The following is a 12,208-nucleotide window of genomic DNA, read 5'->3' as shown; positions in this document are numbered from 1 at the left end:
TCAGTCAAACACGGTATCTTACTGTCCTCTACTAGATCAGTCAAACATGGTATCTTACTGTCCTCTACTAGATCAGTCAAACATGGTATCTTACTGTCCTCCACTAGATCAGTCAAACACAGTATCTTACTGTCCTCTACTAGATCAGTCAAACATGGTATCTTACTGTCCTCTACTAGATCAGTCAAACATGGTATCTTTTTGTCCTTCACTAGATCAGTCAAACATGATATCTTACTGTCCTTCACTAGATCAGTCAAACATGGTATCTTACTGTCCTCTACTAGATCAGTCAAACACGGTATCTTACTGTCCTCCACTAGATCAGTCAAACACGGTATCTTACTGTCCTCCACTAGATCAAACAAACACGGTATCTTACTGTCCTCCACTAGATCAGTCAAACATGGTATCTTACTGTCCTCCACTAGATCAGTCAAACATGGTATCTTACTGTCCTCTACTAGATCAGTCAAACATGGTATCTTACTGTCCTCCACTAGATCAGTCAAACATGGTATCTTACTGTCCTCTACTAGATCAGTCAAACACGGTATCTTACTGTCCTCCACTAGATCAGTCAAACATGGTATCTTACTGTCCTCCACTAGATCAGTCAAACACAGTATCTTACTGTCCTCTACTAGATCAGTCAAACATGGTATCTTACTGTCCTCCACTAGATCAGTCAAACATGGTATCTTACTGTCCTCCACTAGATCAGTCAAACACGGTATCTTACTGTCCTCCACTAGATCAATCAAACATAGTATCTTACTGTCCTCTACTAGATCAGTCAAACATGGTATCTTACTGTCCTCTACTAGATCAGTTAAACATGGTATCTTATACTGTCCTCCACTAGATCAGCCAAACATGGTATCTTACTGTCCTCCACTAGATCAGTCAAACATGGTATCTTACTGTCCTCCACTAGATCAAACAAACACGGTATCTTACTGTCCTCCACTAGATCAGTCAAACATGGTATCTTACTGTCCTCCACTAGATCAGTCAAACACGGTATCTTACTGTCCTCCACTAGATCAGTCAAACACGGTATCTTACTGTCCTCTACTAGATCAGCCAAACATGGTATCTTACTGTCCTCCACTAGATCAGTCAAACATGGTATCTTACTGTCCTCCACTAGATCAGTCAAACACGGTATCTTACTGTCCTCCACTAGATCAGTCAAACACGGTATCTTACTGTCCTCCACCAGATCAGTCAAACATGGTATCTTACTGTCCTCCACTAGATCAGTCAAACATGGTATCTTACTGTCCTCTACTAGATCAGTCAAACATGGTATCTTACTGTCCTCTACTAGATCAGTCAAACACAGTATCTTACTGTCCTCCACTAGATCAGTCAAACATGGTATCTTACTGTCCTCCACTAGATCAGTCAAACACGGTATCTTACTGTCCTCCACTAGATCAGTCAAACACGGTATCTTACTGTCCTCTACTAGATCAGTCAAACATGGTATCTTACTGTCCTCCACTAGATCAGTCAAACATGGTATCTTACTGTCCTCCACTAGATCAGTCAAACATGGTATCTTACTGTCCTCCACTAGATCAGTCAAACATGGTATCTTACTGTCCTCTACTAGATCAGTCAAACATGGTATCTTACTGTCCTCTACTAGATCAGTTAAACATGGTATCTTATACTGTCCTCCACTAGATCAGCCAAACATGGTATCTTACTGTCCTCCACTAGATCAGTCAAACATGGTATCTTACTGTCCTCCACTAGATCAAACAAACATGGTATCTTACTGTCCTCCACTAGATCAGTCAAACATGGTATCTTACTGTCCTCCACTAGATCAGTCAAACATGGTATCTTACTGTCCTCTACTAGATCAGTCAAACATGGTATCTTACTGTCCTCCACTAGATCAGTCAAACATGGTATCTTACTGTCCTCTACTAGATCAGTCAAACATGGTATCTTACTGTCCTCCACTAGATCAGTCAAACATGGTATCTTACTGTCCTCCATTAGATCAGTCAAACATGGTATCTTACTGTCCTCTACTAGATCAGTCAAACACGGTATCTTACTGTCCTCCACTAGATCAGTCAAACATGGTATCTTACTGTCCTCCACTAGATCAGTCAAACATGGTATCTTACTGTCCTCCACTAGATCAGTCAAACACAGTATCTTACTGTCCTCCACTAGATCAGTCAAACATGGTATCTTACTGTCCTCCACTAGATCAGTCAAACATGGTATCTTACTGTCCTCTACTAGATTAGTCAAACATGGTATCTTACTGTCCTCCACTAGATCAGTCAAACACGGTATCTTACTGTCCTCCACTAGATCAGTCAAACATGGTATCTTACTGTCCTCCACTAGATCAGTCAAACACGGTATCTTACTGTCCTCCACTAGATCAGTCAAACATGATATCTTACTGTCCTCCACTAGATCAGTCAAACATGGTATCTTACTGTCCTCTACTAGATTAGTCAAACATGGTATCTTACTGTCCTCTACTAGATCAGTCAAACATGGTATCTTACTGTCCTCTACTAGATCAGTCAAACATGGTATCTTACTGTCCTCCACTAGATCAGTCAAACACGGTATCTTACTGTCCTCCACTAGATCAGTCAAACACGGTATCTTACTGTCCTCCACTAGATCAGTCAAACATGGTATCTTACTGTCCTCTACTAGATCAGTCAAACATGGTATCTTACTGTCCTCCACTAGATCAGTCAAACATGGTATCTTACTGTCCTCCACTAGATCAGTCAAACATGGTATCTTACTGTCCTCCACTAGATCAGTCAAACATGGTATCTTACTGTCCTCTACTAGATTAGTCAAACATGGTATCTTACTGTCCTCTACTAGATCAGTCAAACATGGTATCTTACTGTCCTCTACTAGATCAGTTAAACATGGTATCTTATACTGTCCTCCACTAGATCAGCCAAACATGGTATCTTACTGTCCTCCACTAGATCAGTCAAACACGGTATCTTACTGTCCTCTACTAGATCAGTCAAACATGGTATCTTACTGTCCTCCACTAGATCAGTCAAACATGGTATCTTACTGTCCTCCACTAGATCAGTCAAACACGGTATCTTACTGTCCTCCACTAGATCAGTCAAACATGGTATCTTACTGTCCTCTACTAGATCAGTCAAACACAGTATCTTACTGTCCTCTACTAGATCAGTCAAACATGGTATCTTACTGTCCTCTACTAGATCAAACAAACATGGTATCTTACTGTCCTCCACTAGATCAGTCAAACACGGTATCTTACTGTCCTCCACTAGATCAGTCAAACATGATATCCTACTGTCCTCTACTAGATCAGTCAAACATGGTATCTTACTGTCCTCCACTAGATCAGTCAAACACGGTATCTTACTGTCCTCCACTAGATCAGTCAAACACGGTATCTTACTGTCCTCCACTAGATCAGTCAAACATGATATCCTACTGTCCTCTACTAGATCAGTCAAACATGGTATATTACTGTCCTCCACTAGATCAGTCAAACATGGTATCTTACTGTCCTCCACTAGATCAGTCAAACATGGTATCTTACTGTCCTCTACTAGATCAGTCAAACACGGTATCTTACTGTCCTCCACTAGATCAGTCAAACATGGTATCTTACTGTCCTCCACTAGATCAGTCAAACATGGTATCTTACTGTCCTCTACTAGATCAGTCAAACATGGTATCTTACTGTCCTCCACTAGATCAGTCAAACATGGTATCTTACTGTCCTCCACTAGATCAGTCAAACATGGTATCTTACTGTCCTCTACTAGATCAGTCAAACATGGTATCTTACTGTCCTCCACTAGATCAGTCAAACACGGTATCTTACTGTCCTCCACTAGATCAGTCAAACACGGTATCTTACTGTCCTCCACTAGATCAGTCAAACATGGTATCTTACTGTCCTCTACTAGATCAGTCAAACACGGTATCTTACTGTCCTCCACTAGATCAGTCAAACATGGTATCTTACTGTCCTCCACTAGATCAGTCAAACATGGTATCTTACTGTCCTCCACTAGATCAGTCAAACACAGTATCTTACTGTCCTCCACTAGATCAGTCAAACATGGTATCTTACTGTCCTCTACTAGATCAGTCAAACACGGTATCTTACTGTCCTCCACTAGATCAGTCAAACATGGTATCTTACTGTCCTCCACTAGATCAGTCAAACATGGTATCTTACTGTCCTCCACTAGATCAGTCAAACATGGTATCTTACTGTCCTCTACTAGATCAGTCAAACATGGTATCTTACTGTCCTCCACTAGATCAGTCAAACACAGTATCTTACTGTCCTCCACTAGATCAGTCAAACATGGTATCTTACTGTCCTCCACTAGATCAGTCAAACACGGTATCTTACTGTCCTCCACTAGATCAATCAAACATGGTATCTTACTGTCCTCCACTAGATCAGTCAAACATGGTATATTACTGTCCTCCACTAGATCAGTCAAACATGGTATCTTACTGTCCTCCACTAGATCAGTCAAACACGGTATCTTACTGTCCTCCACTAGATCAGTCAAACACGGTATCTTACTGTGACGAACAAGTGCTGTTATTTTACAGCATGATGTAAAATGGAGCATGGCTGTGATGCCGTCTTTTTGAAATACTTCTCTGTCCACCAGATTAACTGAATCAAGCAGAATCAAAGTTTCTGTAGGAGTTAACAGAAATAATATAACTTCCTAAATCATAATTGCCTATTGTTAATGTTTACTGCACATGTATCACATGATGTGGGCCCCTTGCGCCTCTTGTCTTTATATTACCAAAATAATATGATCTAATCTCAGAAGAAATATGTTTACATGTATATATGGTACTACAATGTAGTGTGAAATGGTAAAAAAAAAAAAAAAAAAATACCAACACCAAATCTATATTAAATTAACAAATTTTAAATTTTATTTCCACAGACAATACTTCAGACTCTTCTACATCTGGTGGATGATAAACATGCCCCTAACTATGCCCTGCTGTTTCTCTGGGCATCCTTGGCCAATGCTGTACCTGTAAGTCCTATATCTACTGATCGACTACTGAACAAAACCTAGTTATCTGTGATTATGGTACTGAAATGTCTCCCTTACCTTGTATATAAGTACAGCTACTGGTCACAATTAACTCTCTCCTATACGCTGCTGTATAAGTATGCACATGTAACTAAAGCAAAACACAGAGAATTATATATTGTGACCAATACCTGTTTCCCTACCTGTTCTTACCTAACCTCCCACCACATCTGAATGTATGGCATGCTTTGTGTATCAATGTGTATATAGATTGAATTTCCTATGATTAATCATTGTGTGGGTCTATAGACTGTTGTTCAGATAATATGCATGCATATATACATGTGGGTTGCATATTTGAGAAATAAATCTTTAAAAGACACATACATGTATATACCAATAAATATGCATTCATGAATAAATCACAGCTCTAAGTAAAGAAAAACAGTTTTAGGCTAAAATAATCTGTTCATACTCCATCTATTGAAGATTTCCTTTACAAGCTCTATATTATCAATGAGATGAAGGTGATATTGACAATAACATTGATTAATGATGTGTTACTATTCTGATACAATTCTTGGTGTGTTGGTTTACAGATAACTTTTTGGTGTTTGGTTTTTATCCTTTCTGATCAGAAAGTTTTATCTGAATTGAAAGCAGAAATATCATCAACCTTAGGACCACCAGGGAAAGGTAAGATGGCTAGGCCTTCTTTGCTGTCAGGATGGTATCAATCAGTAACATGTATTACGGTATAGCCGGTTAATTTTGTTGATAAAAAATTTACCAATTTTCATTTAAAACCAAAGAATTGAATTTAAGAATTTAACTATTTGGCTATAAGAAGACATCTAACTTTCATGAATATTGCTCACAATGTATTACAAGCATGATTGTAACATTATCATATTTCACAACCGGTAAAAATTCTAGGCTCATGAATGGCATTTTGACATAAAATTTCAAAGCATGTACATGTCAGAGGTCTTATTATTTTCATGTATTAAATTTTCTTGACCAAGTCAATGGCTCATTGAATAGCAAAAATATAATTCCGGGGATAACCAGCTACAAAACGTGTATGGTACTATAGAGTCTTCAATCAATTATCATTTCCATATGATCCAAGAGGACAATGTACAGAAACAAAAGATGTAATTACCTCCACCTCTGCGTTGGGAGTTCGAAACTCACGTGGGGCAGTTGCCAGGTACTGACCGTAGGCCGGTGTTTTATCTCCTGGTACTCCTGCTTTCCTCCACCTCCAAAACCAGGCACACCCTGGCTGTTAATAGGACATGTACATATGACCATATGAAAATAAATTAAACCGAATAAACCAAACTACATGTATATACTATGCTTTATACAAGGTATATGTGTATGGCAGTTTCATATGGTGAGTTGTTTGTACTTATGCTGAAATGTTAACCACTGTACAACTACATACATTCTTTATTATAACCCAAGCTTGCTCACAGGTGTTATTTGTCAGATGGCTGCTCATAGATATGCTCAAAGGTTTTATTTCACGGGTAAATGTTAAGTATAATTTTCCAGATGTATTGTACAGGTAGAAGCTCATACATGTAGATATTATTTCCCAGATAGACTCTCATATGTGTCAGTATCATTTCCCAGGTAGACGCTCATACATGTCAGTATTATTTCCCAGGTAAACGCTCATACATGTAGGTATTATTTCCTAGGTGTATTGCATGCTCACAGGTATAAAGTCCCAGATGCCTGCTCACAGGTGTTAAGTCCCAAATGCATGCTCACAGGTATAAAGTCCCAGATGCATGCTCACAGGTATTAAGTCCCAGATGCATGCTCACAGGTGTTAAGTCCCAGATGCATGCTCACAGGTATAAAGTCCCAGATGCATGCTCACAGGTATAAAGTCCCAGATGCATGCTCACAGGTATTAAGTGCCAGATGCATGCTCACAGGTATAAAGTCCCAGATGCATGCTCACAGGTATTAAGTCCCAGATGCATGCTCACAGGTGTTAAGTCCCAGATGCATGCTCACAGGTATAAAGTCCCAGATGCATGCTCACAGGTATAAAGTCCCAAATGCATGCTCACAGGTATAAAGTCCCAGATGCATGCTCACAGGTATTAAGTCCCAGATGCATGCTCACAGGTATTAAGTCCCAGATGCATGCTCACAGGTATAAAGTCCCAGATGCATGCTCACAGGTATAAAGTCCCAGATGCATGCTCACTGGTATAAAGTCCCAGATGCATGCTCATAGGTTCCGTGTGTCTCCCTGGAGAGGTGCTTAACTTTACCATAGTTTAAGTAGGAAAATCACATTTCAGTGGAAATGATTCAACATTGGTTAGAATTATCAGCAGAGGCAAAACTATACTACTATTTGTACAGGAAGTGTTTAGAAATACATTGTAAATACATTGAAGATAGTTACATGTTTAGGATTCGGGTGACCATTAAAGGCCCATAGGCCTTGATCTTGTTATAAAACTTATTATGCACCCTTATAGTAATATTATCTCAGATTAGTTTGACAATGGGACTGATTCAACTGTAAATAACTGAAGATTTATGTAGTTTTGTTTTATTACTATTGGACATTGTGAATACAATAACTTTCATTAAGTAAATATGAACTGATTTTGATGAAACTTGATATGCAGCCTCATATTAACAAGATCCTAGATGAGTTCATCAATCAATTCAATAGTAACTTAAAGAGTTTTTGCCCTTTGTATGGAATCTAATATCAGTCGGAGCCTAAAACAAGTTCAACAAGGGACCAATTTGATTGTAACTTACAGAGTTATGGCCCTTTGTACTTGTATTACCTTTTGACTTTCTGAACACAATATTTTGAGTAAATATGAATGGATTTTGATGAGATTTGGTGTGAACTTCATATCAATAGGATTTTGAACAGATTCCACCTTGAGACCAATCTGATTGTAATTAAGAGTTATGGCCCTTTGCAGTTTTGGCCTATGATGCTATAATTATTGATATTGTCCCAGTAGCATCTGTGGTCAAAGACTACCAAGTTTATTCAAATGAATAACCTTGACCTACTTTCAAGGTCAAAGTGGTCAAATATGTTAAATCTTTAGAATTATAAAGTTTAAAATTAAAAAAAATCATCATAAGTATGAATATCAGAACTCGGGTGACTGATAATTAAAATAGGCCGATGTGCTTCTTGTTGAGGTAAATGTTCATAGGTTTTATTGGCCAAGTTTGCTCAAAGGATTTATTTCTCATGTACATGCTCACAGGTATTATTACCCAAGTATTGTCATGGGTATAAAATTGGACCAATGGCAAGTTCATGATCAAAGGTATATTTTCCCAGGTATGGTCACATTTATTTTTATAGGTATGTTCACATGTAGGCATTGCATAATTTCCCAAATACAATGTATGCATGGCCATGTGTATAATTTCCTAGGTACATGCTCAAAGATATTATTTCTCAAGTGCATGATCATCTATAGATATTATATTTCTCAGGTATGGTCACAGATATTACCCAGATATTATCATTTGTACAGATTTACATGTATACTTGGTTATAACCAGTAACATTGTTACCTACAGGTCACACAAGAATCACAGAGAAGCAAATCAGGGAGATGCCATACCTGAGGTGGTGTGTTCTAGAAGCCATCCGCCTGAGACCTGTAGGTATCATCACTCGACGTGTTGTCAAGTCTTTTAAAATAAAGGTAAGAAAATGATGGGCTATATGCCCTGATTTTGTGGGTTTATGACAGAAACCAGCCTGTTTGTCCTTTCTGTTAACATCCATCTGTCAGTTTATTACCAAAACCTTGTACATTTGTAGTTGGAGCTGTTCCTACAGTGTGTGTTTGACTTGATTGTAACAAATCGAAAGTGCATCATATAAAGATGTGCATGAAAGAAAGGATTATTTTGATTTGAAATTATGGCCCTTTAGAATTTCTACATTTTCAGCACACTATCATCATATTGTGTGCCATTTAAAGCATATGTCTTTGGTCCATCATTACTCTGTAAACAATACTTGTTATCGCTATTTCTTGAGAAGACTGTTAGGATATTTTTGTCACTTGATATGTAGGTTTATTTATTTATTTATTTATGGGTTTTACGTCTGCTATTACGGCCTTACGGCCTTTCAGCTGACGAGATATGTAGGTTCCCTTGATTCTGCCTCGTGTGGTTTTTCCCCAACAGGAAGTCGACTAAGAATTGTGGGTAAAATTAAATGTTATTTTTAGAGTCAGCAGCAGGCAAAACGTAATGGGGTTTTAAAAGCATAATTAAGCGACTAGACAATTAAACTTTTACGTCTGGGATGTAAAATCTTCGAAGCAAAAACCAAAACAATAGGTTTTTACCTGGGTCTGATATTGCTACAGATCGATTGATATCACCGCTTACTGTATGTGGCGAATCCAAAGTGAGGGGTTCGCCACGGGGAAATGTGACGACACCGATACACAGGTGAGTTAAAAATCAGTAGCGAGCAGTAAAAGGACAGACGCCCGACGTTAGCTCATAATTCCTATTCAGGTTAGGATTAGAACTGGTTAATAAAAACATTACATTGGATTTCGTGTTGTTTTATCAGTGACTGCCAGTGTCAAGTTCGTATAAATTTATACCACAGGAAACGACCTAAATAAACTCCGTTTCTCCGATCTCTGTGCTTTGGTAATTGGAAATAATATGGAATATTTTAAACTTCAAAGCGAACATAAGAATGTCTCTATGATAAACATAAATGATTTTAGATGTAATTGTCGGCGAGTCCTTAGATCGTATGTCAAATTAGGAACACACGGATGAAACAGGGATGTATGACCCCCCGATTTGAGGTGCTACGATTGTACTGTGCCGCGAATAAGAAAATCATTAAGGTTTTGTTATTTTAATGCACACATTTTTATACAATTAGTAATAGTAATCTGACAATTTGACATCAGTAAAAGCACAAACAAAAACACCGTTAACAATAATAACGCAAATATTTTCATCCAAAATCGACCCAAGTCTGACTACCATTACGGACCAAATCCAAGATGGCGACGTGCATTTCGGCTTATCGGGTAAGTCGGTTAATCGGGTAAAAAGTCCCCACAAATAGGCAACCCGATTAAGCGGAATGCACTGTATATAGTGGTAAATTGTTCAACATGGCTGACAGGTGGCCATCTTCAATATTGATGTTTGTTACACCTGTGACATTTCTATTACTTAATAGTTTTGACAATTTATGCATTGGTTTTTCTGTCTCTAGTGCTAGTTGAAGTTTGTTATTATTTTTTCTTAGAAAATTCTTGATGGATCTTTCTCAAATTTCATATTAATTTCCCCTTTTCAAATATTTGAGAGGAGCAGGATAAATATAAAATTGTAGAGAAGATCAATCATACATAGATCCAATAAAGATTAATTGTGGGTGCCAAGATCTCTCTGGGATCTCTTGTAATTTGATTATTTCTACAAAAGTGATTGCCCTTTGTGTATTTCAGTGTTTGAATCTTGGTGATCTTGACTGCAGATCCTCTCCCCCTATTTTCAATCATTGTTAAGTTAAGTTTGCAATTACATGAAGTTGCACTTTCACAGTGGTATCTTTATTAGAATATACTATTGATTTTTCATTTCCTGATTTGTGCTCATTTTGATGTGCATTTCTCAGGCATATATTGTTCTGCCCTGTGGTACTCTGACTGGTAAGAGTATTAGAGTATGTACATACATTATTTTGCTCTGTGGTAGTCTGACTTTAAGACTGTTAGAGTATATGTACATATATTGTTCTGCCCAGTGGTAGACTGACTTGTAAGAGTATTAGAGTATGTACATGTATTGTTCTGCCCTGTGGTACTCCGACTTGTAAGAGTATTAGAGTATATACATGTATTGTTCTGCCCTGTGGTACTCCGACTTGTAAGAGTATTAGAGTATGTACATATAGTGTTCTGACCTGTGGCACTCACTTGTAAGAGTATTAGAGTATATACATATATTGTTCTGCCCTGTGGTACTCTGACTTGTAAGAGTATTAGAGTACCCATACCGAAATAAAGCACACTAAAGTATACTTTTATGCTACTTTAAGTATACACTTTTTCCTACTTTTTTGAAAAAGTACCAAAAAAGTATACTTTTTTTGTACTTTTCTGGACTTAGAAATTTTTCAGAGTACTTTTTCTGTACTAAATTTGGACTCTGAAATTTCTCAGAGTACTTTTTTTGTACTTTTCTGGACTTAGAAACTTTTCAGGGTACTTTTTCTGTACTTTATTTGGACTCTGAAATTTTTCAGAGTACTTTTTTTGTACTTATTCTGGACTTAGAAATTTTTCAGGGTACTTTTTCTGTACTTTATTTGGACTCTGAAATTTTTCAGAGTACTTTTTTTGTGCTAAAATCTGACTTAGAATTATTTTGAAAGATTGTGAAAATATGGATGTACTTTTTTCCTACTTTTTTGGGACTTAGAATTTTTCAGCTAATGCCATTGTGCTTTTTTTGTACTTATTATGGACTTAGAATATTTTCAGACATTGCGAGGGGTTATAGCATATTAATATTTTCAAAATTAAATCTGACTTTTTCAGTCGACTACAAATCTAAGACTAAAAAAATAATACCCAGGATTAACCACAACAAATATCTATCAAATAAGATACAGAAAATTATCATTTGGTAATATCAAATGTTTTTGATCTCGTTTTTTGTTGTTTTTATGTTCTAGAAAATACTTTTCATACTTTGATCAGTACCACAGAAATTTATCTAAAAAATAATTAAAATTCAACAATTATTATCATAAGTATTTCACTTCAATGTACTTTGTTAGTAAGGTTCACACATTTTAACGGTGATTTCTTTGTCACTTTTCGTTTGTATTTCCATATGTATCTCAGAAGTAATAAACTTCACATTGATGAATGTTACTATACGTTCATGTGACGAACGTCAAAACTTAGCTCTACAAAAATTTTGTTCCAGATCGTTCTTTGAAGTTACAGTATTTTGGCTTTAATTATAACCTCTTTAACGGAGTTTAAAACATTTCGTTTATCCAAACGTTAACCTCTACCAGATCGGGGATCACTCTACGAACACACATG

General features: G+C 37.2%; 1 protein-coding gene across 2 annotated transcripts in view; it reads left to right on the top strand.

The window, feature by feature from the left end:
- LOC117328028 (24-hydroxycholesterol 7-alpha-hydroxylase-like) overlaps window positions 1–12,208 on the top strand; it is a 40,720-nt gene that overhangs the window by 18,343 nt on the left and 10,169 nt on the right. For both annotated transcript variants that reach the window (XM_033885352.1, XM_033885351.1), the window contains exons 7-9: window positions 4,983–5,078; window positions 5,678–5,774; window positions 8,676–8,803. In XM_033885352.1, the coding sequence (XP_033741243.1) occupies window positions 4,983–5,078; window positions 5,678–5,774; window positions 8,676–8,803 (321 nt within the window). The remainder of the gene's footprint in view (window positions 1–4,982; window positions 5,079–5,677; window positions 5,775–8,675; window positions 8,804–12,208) is intronic.

This window comes from Pecten maximus, chromosome 5, assembly GCF_902652985.1.
Source record: "Pecten maximus chromosome 5, xPecMax1.1, whole genome shotgun sequence".
Classification (NCBI taxonomy): Eukaryota; Metazoa; Mollusca; class Bivalvia; order Pectinida; family Pectinidae; genus Pecten; species Pecten maximus.
Note: the sequence above shows the minus strand (reverse complement) of the source record. Positions and strands in the feature narration are given on the sequence as shown.